Source organism: Scomber scombrus, chromosome 6 (genome assembly GCF_963691925.1).
Source record: "Scomber scombrus chromosome 6, fScoSco1.1, whole genome shotgun sequence".
Classification (NCBI taxonomy): domain Eukaryota; kingdom Metazoa; phylum Chordata; class Actinopteri; order Scombriformes; family Scombridae; genus Scomber; species Scomber scombrus.
The window spans coordinates 17,852,962-17,880,038 of NC_084975.1; the positions used below are offsets into that span (position 1 = coordinate 17,852,962).

General features: G+C 39.7%; 1 protein-coding gene across 1 annotated transcript in view; it reads right to left on the reverse strand.

Moving 5' to 3' along the window:
* The window catches only part of slco3a1a (solute carrier organic anion transporter family member 3A1a), a 34,681-nt gene that overhangs the window by 1,980 nt on the left and 5,624 nt on the right, over positions 1–27,077 (reverse strand). The window contains exons 2-9 of the mRNA XM_062420522.1: positions 26,167–26,623; positions 5,028–5,126; positions 4,666–4,938; positions 3,715–3,879; positions 3,426–3,624; positions 1,775–1,943; positions 1,011–1,183; positions 813–877 (exon numbers count right to left, since the gene is read on the reverse strand). Coding sequence (XP_062276506.1) covers positions 813–877; positions 1,011–1,183; positions 1,775–1,943; positions 3,426–3,624; positions 3,715–3,879; positions 4,666–4,938; positions 5,028–5,126; positions 26,167–26,623 — 1,600 coding nt within the window. The remainder of the gene's footprint in view (positions 1–812; positions 878–1,010; positions 1,184–1,774; positions 1,944–3,425; positions 3,625–3,714; positions 3,880–4,665; positions 4,939–5,027; positions 5,127–26,166; positions 26,624–27,077) is intronic.

The following is a 27,077-nucleotide window of genomic DNA, read 5'->3' on the forward strand; positions in this document are numbered from 1 at the left end:
TGACTTTAAAAATAAGAAAACCTACTTTATGAGCATTGTGGGTCAATGGCACATCATCAGTAAACTTTTTATATTCTACTTTTTCTGTTAGAGTGATAAAACATGTAACTAGAACTGAACACAGTCTTGCTACAGCATACTTTTAAAAAGGAAAAAGCTGATGTTATTCTATATTTTATTGTTGTCAACAAATCCCATAAAAAAACAAAATCAGTTTGTGTATTAGTAAATAATTTCTGACTTCTTCACCCTGTCTGTGGTCCCTGCTCATTTCTTCCTACTGAATGTTAATAATGGGTCATAATATGTAGACTGTAATTTACTATAGTAGCTGGGAACTATAGTTTTTAGAAGATGCTACTCAAATAAGAATAAGTGTATTTGAGAGACTATTTTTAGGTTTGAATAAATACACATTCGGTGCTCTCATGAGTATGATTCAAAATAAACAACTCATGTGCCCAAGTTCACCTTGATGAAGGTACATGTTTGCTCATTGATTTTAATAGTTTTTAGAAAACAATGGAGGTCTCTGGCACACAGCTGACATCACTTATCAGATTATGCCGACGATACTAGTTAGAAAAATCAATTAATTGTTGGTTTTAGTCTTTTCAAGAGATTTGTTGACAACAAAAACGATACAGAGTATCACCAGCCATATCCTTCAATTTGCATAAGATTCTTAACAAAAGCAACTTGAAATTCAAGAGCAAAAGCAAACATCATGCAGTGTTGTTTTGAAACAACTGCAGCAGCAGAATATCCAATAATTACTTCAAATCTGATAAAAGCTCAAAAGCAGCTCTTACCGAGGAGTCTGAGCAGAAGAAACAACACTCCAAGTGCGTATGATTTCAGTTCAGGGCTCACGGTCCTTCAAGAGAAGAAGAGAGATTCAATTAGTATGTTTTATTTCTCAAATTAATTCTGTGCAGGAACCCACCAATAAAATTCAAACATTTTTCTTACAAGACTCCGCACTCATGTATCTATATCCACAAACATACCGGATTAGTATGATAACCGAGGGAGTCTGAGCCATGGCTCCCACGAGGCTGCAGGCGCAGATCACACACAGGAAGATGAGGAAAGACTCCTGGCAGCCCGGAGTTGGACATTTTCCCGGAACCGCTGTGGCAAATTCACTCTCAGCAGATACACAAGAGCAACCCGTCAGGTTCTGTGGACAGAAAAGGATGAGAACCCAAGAACCATTTAAACAAAAAGTAATTCTAATTCTAGGAGAAAAAAACCCCATTAAATCTGGTCATTGCTATTTTCATATTTGGACAAATGTGAGGAGGGAAAAGCCAAACTAAGTAATTTACACTTTAAAAATTACATTTGCTGCTACAACTGCAGCAGTGAGACAACTAGCAGTAATAGTGATATGTTATGCTACTGAGCTGAGAGCAATTCTCTCTGCATGTGATTTGAATATAAAAGACATTAATCAGCAGTTGGTATCTGATCTTGAAACTACCACAGTAACATTTGATTCCCTGTGTGTGATAGCTGATGACAGAACTCTCAAATATATATATATATATATATATTTTTTTTTAAACTTTAAACTAGGAAGACTTTCAAAAACACAGTATATAGAACACTTTTAAAGTTTTAAAGAAAAAGTTTGTATCATCTGTCATTCATGTGGTAGTTTCTCTGTGGTGCACTATAGTAGAAAACAATCCTTTTCATTGTCATTAAATGTTCTTATGTGAGATTGCAATTATTGATCACAATCACGAGACAATCGTAAGGTGAAGACCTGAGTGAGGCCGGATGAGGTCTTTGTTTTCCCTGATCTGGTGCAGCCGGCGAAGCAGGCAGACAGGTAGGTGACACCGTTAGAGCCGCACACGGGGCTGATGGAGGAGATGAAGCAGTTGCACTGACTGATGCACTGAGCTTCTGGTTTCTTGCCCACTGCCAGCGTCCTGAACACAGACACAGAGGAACATGAACATGCATCCCCGCTGTAACCATCACTACATCTGCAACTGCAATGCACAAAACTGAAAACACACTCTCTTGTAGAAATACAGCCTGTTATCAGATGATACTACAGGTCTCTTTCTCAATTTTAACCAGGGTACATCTCCATGGAAACTACATTGCACAACTAACCTGCTCTGGTGCAGGTCGAGCACAGGCTATAAAACCAAAAACTAGTAAAGGCCATTCGGCTGCTCACAAAATCAGATGTCTGGAAAAATTAAAGTGGCTGTAGGATGTACAAAAGGACTGCATTCACATTCAAGTAGCAAGACATAAGGGCAACTAAAGGGCTGAGTATTAAATCTCGAAACAGTCTGTTGTATCTTTTTTTCCCCTGCTTTCTACAGATAACGTATACGTTGGACTCAAGTAGATCTGACTTTCTTTCTCTAGCACCAATAATTAAATATTATTAAACTGGATCCACAAAAACCTCCTAATTCCTCTTCCTGCTTTTCAAGTTTTTCCACTGGAAGGCCACTAATGAAATGATCTACAGGTAAGGGACCCTAGACCTGACATGACATTATGCCATACTATGTAGTGCTTGTACACTATAGTAATTGATGGATAGTATATACAGTACAGGTGTCCTTTTTAATGATTTTTTTGTGTGTTAAGTTAATTATATATAACTCCATGAATGAACACATAGTGACAAAATAAGTGTGAGTATGAGATTGTGATCCAACATAATTGATCAAACTTAACATGTGATTTTATGTCTGTGTTTAAAACAGCATTTCGAAAAGGAAGCTGTAGCTAGTTGACCTGTTGATCAACATGAGAGTGAATGTTTCACAGGTTTGGGGAGAGATTTAGTGAAGTCTGCTGCATTTGTATTCAGTCTGTGTAACCCTGAGGAACATGAGGCCACTTTATGAATAAAAAATCTTTTTAAAGACTTGATAAAGATGACACAGAGTTGTTTGAATAAAAAGAAAGCCCACTGTGGCCCAATGACAATCAGTTATATGAATTTTTATTTACACATTTAGACTCTACAGTTCACCTCCAATAAAGTGCTATAACCTTGGCAGTAATGTTACTTTTCACTGCTGTAATGTTAAACATGAATTTTAATTACATTAGGAATATATTTCTTATACCAGTGTCACAGCCTAGGGAAGACTAAACCATCAGGAGTATACATTAATATGATTACACATTATTTGTAGTTTATTGCTTATAATCTTTCTTTGGTCAATCATGTTGCTTTTTGAACTGTGAAATGAGCCAGTTTTCTTCCTGCAGATGAACAATTGCATTTTATGCCAGTGACACTTGTTCCTGATCTGCAGTTGTTGGGCTTGATTGGTCAGTTGTTGCAGAAACCGCCTCTGTCACTCAAAGCTTGACCTGAAAATCGGATTACTTACTAACCTACCTAACTGTCGGCCATAACTTCAGATTTCTGTTACCTGTTGGGGTATGTGACTGTCACTCCTGCGACGGGACCCGTGTCACAGCCCAGGAACAGGAAGGATATGTAGCAGGTAGTGGAGATCAGGTTGACCAGCATGGCCATGCGAATGGCTCCCAGTGCTGACAGATTCAGCTTCTTCACAAGCAAACCACCCATGAAGATCCCCAGACATGCACATGGAATGGCTGTCATACCTTAACAAGAAAGATGACAAAAAAGTTTTATCATTGTGGTTTTACAAATGTGTGTGAGCATGCATATGTATGTTTGCTCTGAATACAGACCTAACAACTGGTTTGCTGAGGTGGTGGTGAGATTGAACTGCTGCTCAAGGTACTTCCCCAGGAAGGCTGCAAAGCCAGCCACCACAGCAATCTCCATACAGGCTGCCAGAATGATACAGGTGAACACTGGGTTTGACAAGAGGTGCTTGGTCACCTTGGGGATCACTGGTAGACAAAAAGGAATAAGGGAGGACAACCGTTATTATCTTTGCATGCAGGTTAGTTTCCTGTGTTGCCAATAAAGAAAAACATTTTGACAATATGTATGCAACACAAACAACTTTTTTTAAACATCAGTTTTAACATTGTGCTTGTATGATGCAGCAATTCATTTTGCATAATCATGTTAAGTCATGGTGTATTAGCCACACCTATGACTATCAGTTTCTTGTGTTCTGTGGGAACTTTGTTTAGTAACTTAGTAACAACCTCTGTGCAACATGCAGTGTATTTGTATTTACTTGATGAAGACATTCTCTTAATTTGATAGTGTTTTATCTATTTGGGTTTTTGTTGTTGTTGTTGTTGTTGTTGTTGTTGCAGTGTCATGGGCCAACCATACTTTTATGTCTCTGGTACCCGTTCTGATCTCATTTGATTAAAATTGTCAAGCACCCCCCCAAAAATAGAACAAAAATAAAACTTGAATAATACATAAATTACTTCAAAATGTGTGCAACATCTGTTCAAAACAGACTCGGTGTAAAAGTATTAAACTGCATATAATGGAAAAACGTAAAGTAAAGTAAAGGAGCATGTAAAGGAAGTACAGTCCTTGAGTAAATGTATAAGTTACTTTCCAACAGTGTAGTTATACATGATTGACAAGAATTGAAAAAAAAATGCAGTATTAATAAATATATACACTATTTGTAAATGTTTTTACATGCACAGAAAGGTCGTTTTCAATGCATGGAAACAGTGCAGTGTTAATGGATCCTGCATGCTCACCCCTGAGTTGCTGACAGCAGGTGGGGCTGTTGGCAGGCTCGTGGTTGTGAACAACCCCATTGCTGGGCTTTGGAGTCTCATAGTCTGGAGTCATAGAAGGAGGAAGCATAGCATGCTCACTGTCTGCCGCCTCGTCTCTCTCCTTGTTCGGCAGGGACTGAGGGAAGCCAAACATCAAGACAGCTGAACAAAAGAGTAAGGCACCACACAGGAGGAAGCCTGCCCACCAGGCCCCGATCCATCGCGGGTCTTCTGGAGTGATGTTGAGCTTACCTGCGGAGAGAGGCACAGCAGAAGTCAATAACCAACATGCACATAGAAGCACAAACGACAATGCAGCACTGGAGATATATTAAACTCACTCGTGTCGATGAAGACAGCATCCACATAAAACTTAGTGCAGAGGGAGCCGAGGATGAAACCACAGGCGGGCCCGAACACCAGCGTAGAAAAAAGGATTCCTGCACAAAAATAACGAATAAACATTGACTTTGACATTAAGTTTAGAGTTGTTTCATTCACTTTTGGAAACATTGACAATTATACTGACAAAAGTAGCCCAAAAACAAGTAGATACGGTGTCAACTAAAATGAAAAAATGCTTTAGTTATTTATTGTGTACGTGCCCTTCCACATGGACTTATCTGACACAAGAAGTACTGTTGCAGTAGTGAAACATTTGAAGACAGAACTTCTTATATAACAAATGAAGAACAATGTCTCTTGTCCAAAGCTCAACAAAGAAATTCTACCACAAAAAAAAATGTGCTTCCTGAAACACTGCTCAAATATAATACTGCTGTATACAGGAAAGCTATTGTTAATCACCTTCACTTTGATTTTTGAAACAATAACTTCTGGATGGCGCCAGAGAACAACTTCAGTAAACAAAAAGATATATACGTCATCTTTTGTACCAGGTGCAATCAATTTAATGAACAAATAACACTAAAATGGGAGATTTCTGGGACTAAACTGAATCAACGTTTGCACATAAATTGCTGTATTGCCAAAGATTTGCGATGGGTGTTGTGTTATGTTTGTGTTTATTGTGTTGAGACAAAGATAAATCTCCTGCATTGGTAGGACAATATAGTTTTATTCTAATTTATTCTAAATTCCAGTGTAGCATGAAACAATGTCAGTGAATTAACGGCAACACACTGAACACACACAATGTGGGTGACATGCGACAATGGAACCAGTTGTTTCGTCCCAAACCTGCTCTAGCGGGCAGCTGGACATAAATGTGGAGCTCGATCCAAAATCCTCATTAGAGCGCTGTCAGCAGGGTGAGAGTCTGGCGCAGTGACTCAGACTGAAGGCAGATAATGAAGACTCAAAGCTCAATTTGGGAGACAAATTTCTCCCTGACTTTGTGTGCTATGATCTGTGGCATTACCAGACTGAGTATGAACTGTTAGAGTGTATCTGGCACACAGCAACAAACCAGATCTTGTTTTAAGTTTGACTGCTGCTTCTCATAAAAACAGCAATGCTAGCTCCAAAAATTACCATTACAACAAAATTGAAATTATCTCCACTATTCCACTTCCTCTTCCGGCACTGCAGCATTAGTAACATCTCCTTTACTGGCTGCAGGTTGGCCCAAACATCGCTGCTATCAGCTCGGCATCACCAGTAAGCCTGAAAGATGTTGTTTGAATACCAGGAGCAGCTACTTAATGAACAAGCGTGGAAACTGTGACTAAGCTGTGTATCTGCAAGTGCTGAGAGTAAATTCATGGTCTGCTTCCTGCCTTGACCACCCACATAGGAAGGGAGTCAAAACCTTTACCAAACTGTGGCCTCATTCACATCATTTTCTACTCTTCACGTAAAGGAAATTACTAACAGATTCATTAGGTGCAGCTCTGTACCTAAAATGTGGTAAACACAGTCTTTTAGCCTGAGGAGTGAAACAGAAAGGCTTTCATGCTTTTTTTTTTCACTGACATACACATGAAACTTGCGGTAGACAGTCAGACCCACAAGGAAATTGACAAAGACACAGATGTGTGTCCATGAACAGCCAGAACATAGCAGGTTTTATATCTCTTCCTTTTGGTAAGTGTGGAGCTTTTATAATATGAAAATAAGGCAGATAAAAGGCTAATGCTAATTTCTTCTGCTGACAGTCTAGTACTGCTAGACTAGCTGCTTTGAGTACTAAACTCAAAGTTTAAAAAGAATTGAGCTCAAAAAGCAGCGCCTCACCATCTTTAACCCATACAAAAAGGGGGATTCATTCCACAAACACATGCAGACATACAGGAAAGAGTTAGGCTGTGGCACATCAGGGAGTGTTTAGCAGATACCAATGAAACTGTGGAGTTTAACAGCACTTTCATGAAGGAGGGCTGCAGTCGCTGTGTGACTAGCAAATTTGCCTGTGGTGTTGCAAATGAGGCCGGTGCACTCTCTGTTTCGAGTGTTTCCTTAGAAACTGAGTGTTGTCTTCTCATAGCAACAACACCGCAATTGCTTTCACCACAGGAAACCTCGAAGAGGAAATTCAGTTAGTGAAATCACCTTCCAGGACGATGACGGTTCAGCTAGCCCGCGAGTCCACGACCACTGAGAGGATAAATGTTTCCATAGAGATCTGTGCCTACCCCCAGCCGCTTTAAGAAACGCTGCCTCCTTGATGATAACATTGTGCACAGATTGAGACTCGCATGTGAAAAAGATCACTAATCTATGAGGGACCATGCGTCCTTATCAATCTGCTGCTCCTGCACAAGAAACGAGGGAGTGCGATTTCGAGGTTGGTGATAATCTCCTCATGAAAGATGAATATAAATATTTCTGATAGTTTTCTTTTTCTTTTCAGTCTTGAGGTCAAAGCCTGTGCAGAGGAAAAGCATGCAGCAAGTTGAGTCTCTCACAATGGCATTAAACTGGCATAAATATGAACTGGGTCTTGTAGTCAAAACATAAGCAAAGTATTAAGTTTGCTTCATTTGCTTCTGGATTGCTTCATCCACACTTTTCTCCCTCCGCAAACCAGAGCCTAATCTACTTAACGCGAGACGCTCGAGATAAAAACTCTCTTTTTTTACCTCTTGGCAAGCTGCAATATGGAAACATTTCAAAAGCCCAAATCTTAAATAACACAAATTTTCTACCTTAACACGTTCAATTATGCTTAAAGGAATCCAACATTTAGGAGGATACGCTTTCTTGCCAAAAGTTAGATGAGAAGATCAGTCGCTTTGATGAAACTTTAACTTTAAGCTAACGTTGATACTAGTGCTGGGCGATAAGGACAAATAATTTTGACAAAATATCAATATTGTAGCAATATTGTAGGGATGACTATATAAATAATTACACAATGAGATTTTTGAGAGTGATGTGGATGTAATGACAAAGTGGGGACAGGCACATAATAAAACAGCTAGAACAGTTTGCCAAGTTCAGAAAATTACATCAGTTTACTATAACTCAGCCTTTAAAACCAGGAAAAAACAACACTTATGTCATATCACAATATCAAGAATCTAAGACGATATCTAGTCTTATATCACGATATCAATATAATATTGTTATATTGCCCAGCCCTACTTTGTACAATACATCACATTGTTTATTACTGTAAACGGTCCCTTAGAAATACAATAAAATAGAATACATAATAATTTCAAAAAAGATACGACTCTCTTGTTTGTCAGTGAAATATGAAGTTAGAGTTGAGAGATAAAGAGCATGTGATCATAAATTAGAGTTGATCTGCTTCATGTGAAGGATTCCCCCGGGCAATACTGACAAGCTTGGTTAATTTTTGTTACAAACTTGTATTCCCCATCCACCTCTATGCTGTGGTTATTCTTCTGGCCTAATCTCATTTCAAATAACTGACTCTGACTGTGACTGGAGACCCTTAGTTGCTCTCAGGTCAAAAGATAAAAAAGACAACTGTGCCTGTACAAGCTGGAATGGGAATGTTTTTGATGACAGGATTAAGCAGGGGAAAAAAAGAATACCTAAGCACATTAAATCTCCATGAAGGACAATACACGACCATAGCCGCGGGTAATCTTTGTAACACACTACTTTTCCAAACTGCCTCTAAATCCCTTTTCCCCTCCAGCAGTCCCGTTATGAGATAAGTACAAAACAAACTAATTTGTTCATGTTGTAGTTTGCCCAAGCCTTTTAGTATCCTGTGAATTATACTCTCAGGGGAGCATGTCAGACGTAATTCAATAACAAAGCTCGACTCTAGTGTTTTTGTCTCCCTCTAATTTGTTTAGAGACCAATAGAAAAGGCTGGGAAAGCTACTGTCCATGAGGCTTGTCTTTTCCGGATATTAATTAACACACAGATGCAGTCCATATCCGACCTGCTGCATTTGACTTCAACTAAATGCGCACACTTCCCCTTCAAAGAGCACGTAGGCCACAATTTGATTGGAATCAGAATTTCACATGCAACAGTTGCCGTTGAGCAAAAATGAAAGGTCCTTGACGTCTAATCCTGTGTATTTTTACACTTCTCACAGTGTTTCCACATCAATGTGTGACAGTGTATGAGCTAAAACATTGTGCAAATACAACTGTGACGGGCTGGGCAGCACCCACCACAAACACCTCAGATTAATGTGGAGCAAGGTCAAACCCAAAAAGAGGTCGAGATATAGATTCAAGGGCCTCCACAAAGCTAATGGGCATTTATATAATCCCAAATCCAAGAGTTTAGTTCCTTCAAACTATCCCAGCCAAAGGGGTTGAGATTATAAGCCAATACAGGGTGAGGTTAAAAAGAAAAGCTCATGGTAATTGAAATGTCAGATGCATTGCGCCTGCACTGTCCCCAGTTCATTTCCTGCTCTCACCGTACAAAGGGAATTCCTTCTCCTCTTGCATTAATCCTGCTCAAGTTGGCTCTGTAATCCCCTGAGCTAAATAAGAGCAGAGGGACACTGGAAACTGGGAGGCCATACAACAGCTTGGGCCACTTTCACGAGGGGCTAGACTGAAACTGAGAGTGAGCTAAATGATTACTAAAGATAAAGCTGAGAGCTCAGGGGCCTAAACATGAGTTTATGTCAAAAGGTCAATTGAGAACTGGAAGAAAGAGTCTGGGGACAGAGGAGCTGCATAGAACAGGCACACAAAGATTCAAAGCCATTTTAATAGGGGCTGTAAAAAATGATCTTTCAAACAAAAGCCCTGTCTTCTTCCTCTGCCGTACATCAGATCATAACATCCTCTTTGTTGAAGTGCGAAGGCATTTTTTTAGGATTGAGAAAACTCAGGAGAAGCATTCAAACAGCCCAGAGATGTCAGACTGAGCACAGACCACTTCCTGCATATCCACTGAAGTAAGATAGCACGATAACTCACTCTGACAGTTATACAAAAGATTCAGACAATTAGGAGAGCACCTTAACTGAGAAAAGTCACAGCACCACACCTAACAACCAACTCTCTGCTTCCTGGCAACATGCTTCCTTTGCTCTCATCAAACTACACAGAAACAGTATGCAGCCCTTTTCACCTATGCACAAGAACTCCAAACTGCTTTCTGGTTTGTCAAAGAAAGCTAGTTAGCTAAAAAAAAAAAAACAAACTACCTGCTATTGTCTGCAAGCCAGGCACATGTTTGTTCTGCACCCAAATGTAACACGACTGATAATTATCATCGCATTTCAAAGAGTGTGAACTTGACAAGCCAGAGAGGGATATGTATGGTGCGCTGGCTATTTAAAACTATCTTATGACTTATGTCATTTCCTACAAGTTTTTTTTTCAGTGTGTTTGGTGGTTGTCAACTTACCAGGCAATGCTGTGTTGTTGTAGGAGTGGACACAAGTACTTTAAGTACAGACAGCCAACTGACAGAAGAAAGATTACTATGTAAATGTACAGCATTAATGTTTGTCCAGGCTCTGACCTTGTCGCTCCAAACAAGGAAACACAGAGCTCAGTCGAGAGCCACGATACTATCTTCGCCATTACAGGAAGGTAAAGTCAGAGCCGACAGGTGGATGCTAGGGTGGATGCAGGCTTTTGAAGGGCTATATGAGAAGCAACATTAGCAAAAAGCAAAGCTGTGGGTGAGCGGTGTGACAGCAGGTATGCAGCAAAAGTGTGAGCACTGACGATTTAAATACGCTGCCATGGGGAGAGTTAGATATATATATTTGCAGCGACCGCAGTATGTCATGAGAGTAGAGTGGCGACTGCAGTTGGGCCTAAAGTATCTCACAGGATTCGCTTATAACTTGTACATTAAAAGTGCTATAAAAGTACATTACATGTAAAAGCTGCATAATCTGGCAACAGCAAGCATAATTTTAATCAAGAATAAAATAAAATTCCATATTATGGAATTATATATTAAGTTTAATTACATTTTTAATTTCCAACATAAAAAATAAAATGTTTCCCCATGTTGATCTGTATCTTTGTTGAATCAGATCAATACTGAAAGGGACATTTTAACTATGTAAAAGCGTCATTGTGTGTCAGTTGCATACGCCCATTTCCCATATTTTGTAACATACCACTTCATGAGAAAGTGCATTTAGACATCAGGTCTTATATCATTTATGAGTAAGAAAGTGTGCAAGTGTGCTATGATGACATAACCTCTGGTCCTTCCCTGATTACTCCCTTGCACATCTGCTACTGAAGCTGCATGATGTTATCGGCTCTGATCACTTATCAATACAAATTCTAAAAACTTTACTAAAATAAAAGAAAATATATTTAGACCACAATGAAGTGAAATGAAAATGAAAATACTCCAGGACTCTGTGCCAAACACGGAGGATTTTATCTGGTCATCCACCTTTTCCGTATCTTTTTTTTGTACTTTTTTTTGCTGTCACAACTGATCACAATCTCAAAGTCATTTGTCTTCAGGCACTCTGAGGGGAACTGACAAAGTTCCTCTCTTACATTTCTCAAAGAATATCTATCTGAAGCACCGCTGCCTCCTCCATCTTCTGACTGATAGTACTAACACTCTAATCCTGCAGACACTAATGCTCAGTGGCTTTGTCACAGTTGTCTGACATCCCAGACTTGAACATGTGAACAACAAAAACTTGCTGAGGGAAAATTTGCCAATTTAGACGAATAAATCTCCTTACTGAGATCAAATGAGAAAACTTTTAAAAACATTAAGTGTCGGACATGATCGGAGTATGACATGGGTTTATGCAGATAGCTGTTATGTAAACGCAGCTCCCCTCATGCAGACAGGATTTATAACAAACAGGTAAAAGTCACACAAAAGTCCCCTCTAAGGTCAAGTCTATTTTGTTGAGGTTCAGAGTAGATTAATGGCTACCAAATTTTAAGTGATCCATAAGTAAGTGCTAACAGCATTAGACAGCAGCTTTCACCCCAGGAAGTGAAGCCTTGGCCCACTTGAGTGGCTTTTAGTATCAACGTCAACGTCAGCTGTCAAAACAAACCTTATTCATACTGAAGGCAGGAAGTCTTATTCTATAGAAAGACCTCACAAATAAAAGTATAACTGTAATTTTTATTAATTATGATAAACTGCCACTTTTTTTTCAGTATTGGATTTGCAGATTATTGATTAATCTGTTTTAGTAAAATGTCAATTAGTTGATTAATCAATTAGTCAATCAACAGATATTTAATGGGTAACTTTTCAGAAATCAATACATAATTTTACATCTTTTGGGTTATTTTTGGGTCTTGGACAATTGGTCAGACAATACAAGACAAGACATTTTTCGCTATGCTCTGACTTTCTACAGACCAAATGATTAACCAACCGGTAAAGAAAATAATCAGCAGATTAATTGATGATTAAAATAATCACAGAAGTTGCAATTTTATTTATAAAATGTCAGAAAACAGTGAAAAATGCCTGTGATAGTTTCCCATAGCTCAAGGTAACACATTTAAATTGCTTATTTTATTGAACAAACAGTTGAAAACTCCAAAGATCTTTAGTTTTAAAATTATATAAGACAAAGAAAGACATCGAATCATCACTTCTGAGAAACAGAAATTCAGGCATTTTTGCTTGAAAGTATGACTAAACCAAAATATATGCCGTTAATTATCACTGGATTGACTTATTGATAAACTTATAAACTGTTGCTGCTCTAAATGAATACATGAAATGAATGAAAGCAGAGGTGGAGTGTTAGTCAGCTGTACCCTATAGTAACCCTGTTGACTCTACACAGCCATGACCTAAATAACATGCCAAAGCTTAAAGTAGGCTCTCAACACACATGACATACAAATGCCATTACATCAGGATCATCCTGCTTTAACTTCTGCTTACGTCAAAACATCTCATATTTGAAACCAGCTCCCTGCACACCTTTTTTCTTTTTGCTGTTATTACAAATCAAAAAGACTTCTTCTCATCTAGTTAACTTCAACTCGCAACCGGTGCAGAAAACAGTTTCACTGATGCCATATGGCCCCAATATAAAAAGTGCAGCTTAAGGACATGTTTAAAACTATTAGCATTTTGAACCTCGAGGATAAGCAGTAGGGTTACTGCAGAGCTTCGTCCGGTCTTCTCAGCAGCTCTCTTCCTCCCCTCGACACCCTGTCACGTTAAGCCAAGATCTGGCTCAATCTAAGCCTCCGAGAGGTCGCGGCCTGAAATGGGAGGTCAACGTTGGGCCTCACTGAAGGCTTTAGTTCTTCATATCAGAGGTCTATTTAACAAAGAGCTGATATGAGTGTAAATGGCTGATAGCAGGATATTTTAAAGCAAGAGGACAATCAGGTGACTTTTACTGAACCTGCTGTACATGCAGCCTCTGAACTTAAACTAATATTTAATGCAGAGCTTGCATACAATTATTACTTACTATTACTTATTTTACACACACATACACACACACACACACGTGTGTGTGTGTGTGTGTGTGTGTGTGTGTACATGTATAGTCTGTATGAATGCCACAATCTTAAAAATGTAATATGTTTTATTATTGGAAAAACCTAACAAACTTCAATACATCCAAACACACTGAAATAAAACCACATACATTTGTTTAATAATAACAGTAAAACGTCACATTTTATATATTTGCTCCCTATATTCCAACTTTTATATGTCTAAGAGTGAGTGAGGATCTGCTGTGCCCAACAGATCTCTGTCCTGTTTTATAATTCAGGGGCTGCGACAACCAAGCTGCCACATCCCATGACTCTTTGGATGACAATAAAGAGAAAAATCACTTAAGTAAGACACACTACAGCGGGACAGGGAGAAGAAAAAGGTTTTACCGAGTGAGGTATATGGCAGAGCTCTAACAGTGAAGTCCTGTCATGGAAATAAATTCTATTTTAATCTTTAAAAAAAAAAAAATCCACATCCTGCCCTCTTACATTATATAAGACAGAGTGAAGCCATCATATTAAACTTTGGGGAAAGAACACACTCTGTTCATATCCTCTGTGTGTCTCCTCATGGATGAATATTAGATAATAAATACAGAGAAAAGGTCAAGTCAAGTCAACTAAAAGGCTTAAGTGAAATAAATTAACTTAAAAACAGGAGTGATTTATTTAAAAAGCATCTTGACATGTAAATACATTTTGAAAATATAAAAACAACAACATGTAAAATGTCTTGTCACGACTATCTGAGCTCAAACTACATCTGCTGTACTTCATGAAGAGCTCAAGAGTCCACAAGAACCCAAAAGATAGAAATTAGCAATGAGGATGTTTTCCACATAAAATTTAGACTGCTAAAAAACTAGATATTTGGCCTGTGCTGTGTTTTAGGTCATCAACATTGTCAAAGGGAATTTTAAAACTAGAGCTGCAATAATTAGTCAATTAATCGATTAATCTATCTGTCGAAAATTAGTTGCCAAATATTTGGATACCTTAATAATTGTTTTTGCCATTTATTAAGCAAAAATATTAAATATTAAACGGTTGCTGTTTCTGTGTCATTCATGACAGTAAACTCAAAATCTTTGAATGTTGGCTTTTATACAAACAAAACTATTTAGATTTAAGACATAACTTTGTGCTTTAAGAAGCTGCAAAATGTATGTTTTGCTATTATCTAACATTTTATTGACAAAAAAATAATTGTTAATTCACGATCAAAAGGCATGGTTATTGTTACACATCATGCACACACTCACACAGGTGTTTTCAGTTCATTTGGATGATTATGTTTAAGGTAGGCTGAACTACGGAGGTTAGCACATGATACTACCAGACTTCATGTAATAACAGTGGTGTGTTTATCTCAATCTAAAAGCTGCAATGGAGCTAACAGGAGAGTAGAGGAGCTGTCAATCAAACACGTGTCAATCTGTGCGCATCAACAGTCCTGAGAAGAAATGTAAAGGGAATTTTTGTTTAATGCCTTGTTGTCACATGTCAATGTATTTTGTTGTTTTTCTTGACAGATAATTCGTACTGTAGTAATGAACAGTAGTGTGTATTTGTGTTGTGCTCCATCAGCCTGTGATCAGCTTGTAGGTCTATGGCATTAGGCTACTTTAACCTGACATGCTGTAACATAATCTTTGAGTCCAATTAACCTTGTGTCATCACACTCCAACTATTCCAGGAAGCAGTAAAAGCCCTCATTAACCTAAATGGCGTCAGTATTGGTTGGCTCGAGCTGAAGTCCACTCATTTTTATGTCATGTCTTTTGGCTTTAAATCCACACTCCTAATTAAAGTGATGATCTCCATTGTTAGTAACCAGACTGCATACTGCACACCTAATCATAATGGCCGGCGTTTAATTTACTGTTCCTGCAACTGCCCGGTCTTCTCTGTGCATTGCAAGCGTTTAAAAAAAAAGAATTACAGTAATGCAAGCGTCAGCTGCTGTTACAATAATAATGATGGTCGTTCTGTGCCATAAGATTACATAAAAAGACTGGGCACGTTTTCAAACATGGCATTGATGTGATGTTGGAAGCTCAGAAGACTCGGCCAGGCTGCCAACTCTGCGAGCACCGGGTCAGTGGGAGACAGAAAGAGAAAGAGAGAGAGAAGGACAGACAGACGGTGGGTAGGAGTTAATATAACAGAGCAAAGCCCTGTCGTTCTGCCTGCTACAGTGATCTGTTTGTAATCCTGCTTCAGATGTTTGCTTGGGGCCGAGACGAAGCCACACACAGTATTCCATTGTTGGGTAGTTGGGGTGGTAGGATGGAGGCACGGAGGAGAAAGGGCACAAGACCAGAGCACTTACTGTACGTCTCTCCACTGGAGAGCCACAGCCGCTCTATTGACGAGAAGCACAGAGAGGTTTGGGACTCTTTGACAGCAGCTGGTAACAGCTTCTTCAGCAGGTGGCTTGGCCTAATTATCAAGACAGAGATGCCAACAGCCTGTTTCTCCCTTTTCTACAGGAACATGTGAGAGGCAGGCATTCAATATACAGCCGATTGTACAGCACCATGTCTGCCTCCAATTATAATGGAGCAGTAATTGTGCTGCATCCTGAGGAAGAGGAGAATCAATGAGGCAGACCAGATGTGGGAGCCGTTTCAGGAAGTAAAAAGTTGTCTAAGAAGTACAGATCCAGAGGATATTTCTGGCAATCAATTTTGTTCCAAATCAAATATTCAAAATTTGAATCCTATAAAATCTATCAAAAGTGTTTGGGGTCACCTTCCACATCTGGGAAACTAATCATAGAGTAGAGATCTACTATCACCGTTTGACTGATTTGTTATGTCAGTGCAATGTTGACTATTAGTCTCTACTTACTATCCACAACCTGCTGTTACCACCTAAAAATAAAAACAGCAACACAAGTTTGACATGTTAAGATAAGAGGTGCAGCCTTCTTATGTTTTTCAGGCCTTTTTTAAATAACCACTTGCTTCAAGTATTGCGTCCAGCTCTTTATCTCATTGACTTATGCATAAAACGTAGCATTAGCATTAAAATGCTGCTTTAGCTTTCAAGCCTCTGGGTGTGAGGCCTGGTGCACGTTTGATTGACAGCCAAGCCAGCAAGACACACAATGCAAACAATTGAATTAATGTGTGCAGGTTCATGTGGCTTACAAGACAGGTTTTATTAGCAGAGATAATCAAGAATGAAGAGGACCACATTTAGCACCTCAACTCATAGCTGAGATAGCTTTTAGAGGTGCACTTTACCCTCAGTTTGTTTGCTATACAAGTCAAAGCAGCTTGCAGAAAACACATCAACAGCAGCATGATTTTGATATTGATATCAATCCGCTGCAGTTGATTTGATTCCAGTTTATGGCAAAGGTCAAAGGTCAGCTCAAAAGGAAAGGCCTGCTGAACACCTAACCTGAGGAAGAGTGAAAGTGAATCTAGGAACTAGATAAACGTAAACCCAACCTCAGACTAAACTCTCCACACGTGAAAAAAACTATTTAAAAATGTTTGAACAGCATAATATTTCTACATGTACAATGTAGCAGGTAAAACCTCTGACTCATCTGTTATTAAATGAAGCATAACATGATGGGATCAGAGTGAAGCCAGATCGACTCACTTGTTTGTCCACTGAGTAAATACATAAAAATAGACTGCAGAATAAAACAGTCAATTATAGTAACTGCCCACCTATTGATCAGAGTCCATTTAATTAGGCACTGTTATCCCTCACTCTCTGCCATCAGTGATATGGGGATTAAGTGCTGAACATGCTTCTGAGTAATCCTAGGAGCCCATGGAGCAACCACTTGCACACACCACTCAATGAATGAGGCTCCGGATTTGTGGCAAAGCCACAAGCGCAGCGCGAATCTGTATTTCCTGAGCAAAGTCCTTTTTCAAGGTCAGCTGCTTGAATTCTGAAAAATGAGCAGTTAAGAGTGCGGTGAGTCTAAGACCTGAGCTATCCAGCAGCCTCTGTATGTTTGACCTGTGTGTATGGTTTGAAGATCGGGCCGAGTGGAGTGACAGCTGCATCCTCCACAGCAGGAGCAGAGGCAGGACTGAGCATCTCAATCCAATAGTAAAAAACAGCCTAACAACCAGCCGTTTCTGTGGCAACAGCTTCCTGATGCTGCTGTGTTTATGATCTGTCTCCTCCCACCTCTTATCTCCACGCTCCTCCCCCAATGGATGACGAAAAAAATCCCCTTTTTAATCAGCAGTGACAGAGCCTGACCTAGATTGCCTTGAGACGGCTGTGTGGTGGTGGAGGTTTACTGAGGTCGCAGGGATTCATGACGGAGAGGGAAGGTGACACGAGCATGTTTAGGCCAAAATACTGGCCATGCTGCAGCGGGATGCTACATGGAGCACAGTTCAGGCACTTGGGGGAAAAAAACATGCTAATGGCAATAGCCCAAAGCTTCAGCATGCAGTTCTGCTAGAGCTGCTGAGAAGGCCGGAGGGTCTCATAAACACATCTGTTATCCAGCGCTTTACTGGCTTTCAAATTCACACTTTCTCATTTCCCTGGATGGCCCAGCTGAGGAATGAAAGGTTCATCAGTGCAAGGGTCAAATTCACAGGAAGCAGCATGTTTAAAGCTGCTCCCGGCTCCTTGTGAGCAACAGTCTGCTGTGTTTTTAACAGGTTTCACTCTGCTGTGTTTACCAGTGAACATCCAGCTGTGTAACTTCGTTTATTAAAACAGTAATAGTGGAGGGTGCTGTTACAGGTTTCACCTCAGTTTGACAGCAACAGACACAGAGGGAATTATTCATTTCATTCATTCATTTCTACATGTGTAACACCGTCTATAGCTTAGCAATTTGTACAAAATGTAATTATATGAATAAATAAAGTATCTGGAACAAATGTCCCATATTAACTAATGAGTTATCATAATTAATGAATTTGTTCATTACTGTTTTTATTAATTTGATTCATCTTTTGGTACATAAAATATCCTAAAATAGTGAAAAGAGCCCATCAACAAGTTGATTTCTAGTATTGTCCGGCCATTGATTTACAATGATATACAACATATTATTTATATTTATACAGCTGTCTGTACCGCTTATATCAGACCCATAGATTGTTCATATTTATATTGCTTATAACCGACCTAAAGTTTATTTATATTAATTAATATCACACCACTGTTTATACTGGTTATATGTTTTGTAGCACATTCATATTTATACTATTGTCTACAGCGTTTATATCTGATCTATAGTGTCAACATCATATTCTTATTATACCTCCAGCTGATAATACTAGCATTCACAATGAATACATTTAAGCATATTCATATCACTCCGTTCATTCTGTTCATACTGTATTTAGCATATTCATACCGTTCCTGTATATTCCATTTATGTATTATACACTGCACTTTACTGCTTCTTTTGCATTTCTCGGTTAGATGCTTAACTGCATTTCATTGTTTCAGTACTCTGCAATGACACTAAAGCTGAACCTAATCAAATCTAAAACAGAGAAAAGCAGTCAATTCTCACATTTGGAAAACTGGAACCAGCTAAATAAAACCACATTTTTGCTTCATAGAAAAATTAATTGTTGTCAGCTGATTGATTTATCGTTTCAGCACCAATTGATGTTTGTCACATTTAACTGCATAGTAGGATCAGGTATGAGGAAAGCTTTTCCTAGAGTATAATTTACCTTTATCTTATCTTGTTTTGCAGTTATCTTATTTTTTCTTTTTGCTGTGACTGCTTTTAAACACAGTAACTGTAAGAAAGTGTCATATATAAATGAGATTCATCATTGTCATTGCTAAAACCACCAAGGCTGAATCATCTCCACACCACAGCAACAAGGATCCATCATAAAACATTTGTGTTGGGCTGACAAACACTGTTCAAATCCATATGAAAGACAAAAACAAAACAGGTCGCTTGTCCATCAACTCTCAAAGAACACAGATGTTTTCTGACAGGATGCCACTTTCCACAGGGCGACATCTTTTTCTTTATTCCCTCCAAAACGGTTACAAACCACTGTTTAAAAAATAAACAGTTTTCTGATCTGACACCACTTTGGTTAAGGCACAAAAACTACTTGGTTAAGTTTACCTAACCTTTGGTTACTTTAAGACCTTTGACATTATGGTTATTATAATAACCACTTGGTTAATGTTCGGTCATTGTTACAAGAAACCAATGTTCCCTGTTGGTAGGAAAACGGAAATGAACAAAGGTTTTCCAAGTTAAAGTCCGACATTTTGTTGGTACTCCATCAAACCCGAACTCCTCATTTGCTCCCAAAAACATAATCATAGAGGTCATAATTCCATAATTGTCACTTAAACGTAAAAATATGCTCTAGTGTATTAGCTGAAACTGTTTTTCTTGGGGAGGTCAGAACTGAAAAGATCCTTTATATGTTAAGATATAATCCTATAAAACAAAGTGCTTTATCTACTGTATCTTTACTTCAGAAAACATTTAAGAAAATAATTTGGAAAGGTCTATCTGGTATGTAAGAGGTCAAAAACAAAATAATTAATAAATGGAGATTTAGTGAAACTATCAAGTGTTTATGTACAATCCGACCATCCAGATATCCAACAAACAGCACTGGACAGACTGTAGACACTCCACATCAAAACATGGAGTGGTGTCATTACAGCGCTGCTACTATACTATCCCACAAAAGCAGCAGATTGACAGCGAGGTGATTCACTTCAGATGACGAGTCCTAACGAGGCTATTACATAGTGTGACATGACAGCAGAAATCTGAGGGTGTTAAAATCAACCTTAAGTCCACACCCATCTGAGTCCATTTCACACTATCTTAGATTTGCACACTCGCCTATCCAAGTCATATCATATCCACACATAAACAACCACTCATCAGTCAGCTCTTGTCAATCTCCAAACAGCTAGTACTGTGTTGATTGAGAAATGACCTTATTAGATTCAAAGAAGGACAGCAGACTAAAAAAAATCAAATAACTCCCTCTGCTCAAACTTAATGAAACTATCATTTGGGGTAGTCACTAATCAATCTCTATGACTTCCCATTTACACCAAAGAGGGAGCACTGTGAAATGCTAAACATTCGCTCTGCTTATGTTGGCTCAGTTCCTTTCTGACTGCTTTACATGATGTGATAGTCAGAGTATTTGGGGATAATTGCTGATTAGCTTTGAGGCAGCAGCAGCATGTTGTTGACCAGTTGGATAATCTCATGTTCACTGCCCTCGCTACCCTCCAGGGCCAGCCTGAGGTAACTGAGCAGGGTGCAGCCACGGTGTCGGGCCTGCAGGGTAATGTAAGCGATTCTGGGTCATTTAGCACGTAGTACAGCAGACTGCTGAGCCTCCTGCCACACATGGTGGTAAGACAAACCCACATAGTTCATCACAGCAGTGCAGAGGAGCAGCAGCTGCCTGATGAACATTTACTGCAACGCCGTTTATCATCTTGAGATAAAACAAACTGGTGTTGCTAGGCAAACTCAGCATGCAGCTTATGGCAGGGACGGAAAAACCCATTTAGAATCTAATCCTTCAAGATGACATTAACGTACGCCGAATTTAAGTAGCTTATATAAACACCCTACTGCAGCAACTGTTTGGAGTCAGAGCATTTTAGCAGGAATGTTGACAAGTCTCTCGAGGATCCCTCTGAGACCTTTGTCACTGCAACTACTGCCACCGGTTTTCCTAACAAACCTGAAGCTAAATGTATCCATGCAGAGCTGAAGTGAACACAAAGTGGTGAAATATGTCATTAGAAAATTGCTAGAATCTGTAGATTTGAAGAAATACACAGTAGCTGTGGATAAAGACAGTGCTGAGGTCTGGAAATGAAATACAAACCAATGGTTGGCAACAAAATACACAGATAGAAAAGGCACATTTTTTAGACTTTTACTCTCCAGGTAGAGGCAGTTATCTTGTCTCAGGGCAGAGCGGGAAAAAAAGGACCTTTGTGTTTCTCCACAGCTGGTCGCCAGTTTGTCATTCCTAGTTTGGTAGTTTGGCTCTATGTATGAGCAAGCAAGAGAAAGAAAGAGAAAGAGAGCATGCTACAGCAGGCTTGTGTTCATCAGCAAAACTCAAAGGCACTTCATTCTCTGATGGATGCTCTGACTGGTGTCCGTCAGTGGTGCATGGAGCCATAAACGCAACACAAATCACATTTAGTAATCCCTTATTGCTATCAAAAATCATGTCAATGTGATTCTATGATGCACTTTTAATATTTATTCATTAATAAAATGAAGAGATATCCGTGTATATGTATAAGTGATGCTACTTCAGTCTTCAGGCCTCTAAGATGATCTGAAAAATGGACCAATCTTGCCATTAGCAGGTATGTCTTTAAGCTATTCAAACAATAACAAATTAGACAGCATGCAAACAAGATGACGCCTGTTTTTATATGAGGAGGAGACACTAGGGTTGTTTTTTTAAAGCCAGTGCTCTTTGTGTAAATGGCTGTTGTTTACCCGTCAGCCAGGAGACAGAAAACAAACTAATTTAATAAGCAAAGATGTTTACTGAAGGCGGACAATCAGCTGCATGCCAAAAGCACAGACAGGGGGCGCTATCATGAAACCAATAAATATATAATGTAAATTTCAGGTTGTGGGTGTTAGGTTGCATGGCTCTGGTCATGTGGGTTGGTCAGTAAACCACTTCGTCCAGACTGAAATATCTAAAACATCTATTTGATGGACTAGCATCAGAACTTTTCAAACATTCATGAAGCCAACAAGAAGAATCCTGATGACTTTGTTGACACCTTGACTTTTATTCTAGTGCCACCAGCAGATCTTGGACTTTGGTTTATGACCAAATACCTGCAAAACTTGTGACATTCCCATCAGCCACAACTGTACTCTGTGTTTACTGCTAATAAACAAATGTTAGCAAACAACAACCGCTTTCCATGCAAGTTGGAGCGTTACACTTCTCAAGGCGTCAAATGCAAACACTTAACATGGCTGACTGTGAGAAACTGGCTGGCAGTGTATATCCGTGACGTCAGCAGAGCCAGTTGGTAACATTAATGCAACAGAGGAGGATAAACAATTGATAAGGTTGTCACACATAATATTTTATGTCAATGTATTCAGAATAATAATAGCCCACCAAATACCACAATCATCACATTTCTGATAGTCATTCATTATGTATTCACTATTCACTTAACACCATTCAAACCTCTGTGGGCATTTCCCAGTCGGCACTCCGACTGCAAGAGCTGTTCCATGATACCTTCTCAAGTAGGACGTCCCAAATGCAGCATTAAGACTTTTTCCTCAAAAGTGAGCACAAGAAATGTAATTCAGGGAGTTAATTTCAGTTGGACCCTACACCTTTTACAACAGCTTCAGAAAGACTTCTGCCAGCTGAAGAAGCACTTTTGAGAAATTGAACTTCAAGTTTCTTCTCCATCAGCACTTTTAAATCTGATCATACATATCTTATAGTTATTATGCAACAAGCGATGTCCACATGTCCATATCTTTGGGATTTTACATAAAAATTATGACATTGATGAATTAATTAAAGTCATCCTTTTTAGTCCCCTTACATGTGAATACGCCAGGCACTACACACTGTACATTATAGTTTAATGAAGAAATCCCAGGCTGTTTAAAAGCTTCTGGAAACCTGCAGAGGCAGCTGGGTGGAGTCTGTGCTGTACAACATGACGTTAGCTCTAAAGCCCTCTCTGTGTGTCCTGTATAGTATATTTTTGCAATTGGGGGTCCTGTGGGAAGAGCCCGAATTAGCAGTGGATAGTGAAAGGTCATAGAGCAGTGGGAATGGAGATCCTGTTGACGCAATCTGTCCAATCATATTTATTTCCTTTGGCCAGAGACGAGTGCCTACATCCAGACTCAGGGAAAGAAACCCAAACAACATGATCCCAAATACATGCGGCGTTTTTCTTTTACAGGCTGATGGCAGAGGCATTCAAGCCGGTTCCTTGAGAAGTACTTCCTTTTAAGAAGAACTTGTAGCACTTAACAATACAAGCCCCCGCCCCCAACAAAAAATCTCGACAATGACAGCAAACAGCAGCCAAAAACGTCTCGGGAGGCAGAGTCACTGCAGACTTTGCTTGAGTGTGTTTTACTGTTGTTTAAACAGAAGTAAGCCATGTCTGCTGCAGTATGCATAGTAAACGCAGGCGGTCGGAGCCTCTGGAGGAGTTGTTTTTCACAGGCCTATGTGGTATGCATGTGCGTCCCGGCCCACTCAGACCCACCTCATGGCTGGCTGGTTGGCATTCCTGCCTCACTCTGTAATTATGGCTCTTCTCCAGGCCTCCCTGCTCTGCTCTGCCTGCACCGCCAGTCTTTGACAAGGCGCGACCTGCCTCTGTTTAAGTCTTTTCACCTGGCTATTTAGCTCAGACTCTAATTTTAACAATAACACACCACTGGGGTGAAAATGTGCTTTGACAACAGCAGTGAGCAACAGTTTTAATGGTTGGTGGAAAAAAAGTAGCTTGAATCACACTTGGTGTCATGTGTCATTAAACAGGGCTAATCATGATGTTTTCCACCTTGTGATGAAGCTGAAATTATGTCATATTATATAATCAAAGAATTACATCACAGAATTACAGTGAAGTGTGTGCTTTGCTCCAAACCCTGTCTCCCGTCTCTCAGTGTGTGAAAAAGCCTCAACACTCTAAGCTGTGAAAGAGTGTACATGCCAAACAGCACGTACAGTAGATACACACTTGTAATCTGGCAGTGTGAGAGTGTTACAGAGCACAATGGTAGCAGGGGAAGTTTTATTTTACATGTCAGATGTTACACATCTGTCTGCAGCTGTTTCAGATTCTACAGGTGTTTTCCTCTCTGCTTTTTCAAACCACTCCTAAATTCCATGCCAAACACCTCTGCAAAGTCAAAACAACATTTTTGCTTTCATGGCTTGAGAATCCCATAACAAAGCTACATTTGAGCTAAATCAGGTATTCTTATGATGTCCACATGATAATATGGGATTTATTCACAGTTTTCTTTGTCATGAATAAACAAAATTGAAGAAGAGACTAAAGCAAATACTGAGCTTACAGAAAATATGCAAAAACTACAGAATATAAGCAAATATTTGCAAACGAAAAGTGTTTCAAAAACACAACTTTGCGTCACTGCTCCAACAATGTGAATTTGTTCATGTAAACTGATGAATAATCCAAATGCATTATCAGTATGTGAAAGGAAATCTCACAGAATTTCAGACAATCTACTCCATTCATGCAGCTGGTGGCACATGACATGCCTGCAGCGGAAGGATTAGGACGATCAGCTGAGCACAACTCAATACCACATTGTTCCTTGCTGCTCACCGCTTGTTTTTCCTCCAACTCTCCTTGAAGCTTATCAGAGGAGGACAGAGCCAAACGCCTGCCAAACTTCAATCACTCCCGGTCCACTTCCCACCGTAAACTGCGAACAAGCCACTGTGTTGGTGCCAAGATGTCAAAGCCTTTTTAAAAGGTACTTTTTCAGGGTCTTTATTGTTTCACACAAAGCCTGAGGTGCTTTTTTTTGTATAACAGCTCATGTTCAGAACAAATAAACACGACGAATGGCAATTAAGAAAATCAGCTTTAGGCTGGAGATTACAGAGCATACAGCTGCCTTTGTTCGCAGGTCACATCTGTATTTGAGTGACAAAAGGCAGCCACACAGCTCGCTGCTGTGCGAATGTTTCAGTAAAGGGTGTGTGCCAGCCTGAACTCATCTTCCATTCAGGCAGTCATTGTCTCTGCTCCATGCTGATAACAAACAGCTCACACTATGCAGACATATCTCATCTACTCCATCAAAGGCTGATGTGGCAGCTTGGACAACAAATTACAGGCAGGTCCCAGTCAAAACAAGGAAACTCACTATTATATGGATTTGTGGCTGAGGTAACTTTGCGCCTATTGCCATCTAATTTAAAACAGAAAACTAATTTTACAAGTCACGTATTCACTGGGTAGTGCTCACTGTAAAATCTGAATTATATGATACTGATTCGCAGAAAAAGCTACGGCATAGCATCCACAGCATTTTACGCTTCTACACACCAAAGTAGAAAAAATACACATCATAGCAAATACATATCCCTAAACAGCCAATGTGTATTCAGAATTTTGCGCAGAAAGCACTTTGAATGCACCTTTAAACCTTGAAGAGCCACATCAGCAGCATCTTGCTTTTGAGAGAGGAGTGAGGGAAGCAGAGACATTTAACCCTCCTCCACGCCACTGAAATCTGCCTAATGGAGATTAAAAAGCTTCGAGATCTGCTCACCTGGCAACTTACATGGACAGGTCTGTGCTTAGAGTATGTGGAGCTGGTGTGCAGCAGAAGGTAAATACATACTGTGTTGACTCAAATTATGCAAATATTCCACCTCGTGGTTGAGTTTCTGCAATTCCAGTTTTAGTTGCCTTAGGAAATCAGTGCGCTGCAACAAATGGATTTTAAATATCCAGTGTGATAATCATCTTTTTCCTTTAACACTGCTTATCTTAAACAGACACTGCATTCAGCCTCCAGCAATGGCCTTTGGCAATCTTTTTGTTCCAACAGGGGATAATTGCATTTTAAAATGTTTTCGTTTGTTCAACATTATAAACCTTGCTCACCTATATAGAGTGAAGAGTCTTTCTTCTTCACATGATCATCGATGTAGGACACCCCCAGAGGCTGCACTGGCGTGGCTCCGATCCCCAGCAGGACCTGGGCTCCGATCAGCAGCAGGTACATCATGTTGGTGTTGGCCTTGTTGGCGCAAACTTTGTCCTCTGCATTCTGGGCTTCCCAGCTGCTGGTGTTGGAGCACACATCCCGACCCACATCAGTCCTCCACATTTCCCCTATTTCATACTGATTTGTTAGAAACTCAGGGAGAGCTGAGAGAAGGGCGCCAAGCGCCATGACGATACCCCCGCAGCCAATCAGACGTGGCCGATGTGCTTTGGCCCCAAAGTAGCTGACAAAGAGAATCAGCGCCAGGTTGCCTATCTCAAAGCTGCTGGCTATCACCCCTACGTCAGCACTTTGCAGGTTGAACCGCCGCTCCAGGGTTGTCAGCACACTCACCTGAAAACAACAGCAGGAGACAAAATCAAACCAGGGTCATAGGAATCACGGTGGAAAACCCAAATATGTAGCACAAATACAAAACCTAGGATGTGGGAATCCAGTGTCAACAACTCAAAGGGAAGATTCCCCGTCAACGCATCATAAGCATTTTTCTACATTTGATTCTTTTAGTCATGCATGTTTTCATCATCAGTCACGCCATTTTAAACAGTGTCTTTCCATTGGAATATCCTGCATAACAAGCTGTTCAGATGTTCCACACTGTGGCTCCTCCCTGCCAACAGGCCTCTGTTTTTGATTAGTTGGGCACAGCAACATTTACTTCCACAACCTTCTCTCTATTTTAGCAGCTGTCATCCACAGAAGTGTTGGAGCCTACCAGAAGCTTCCAGCTGAAGCAAACGCAGTAAATGGTTGTTTAAGCCCTGTTCAGGCTTGTTTGTTGTGATGC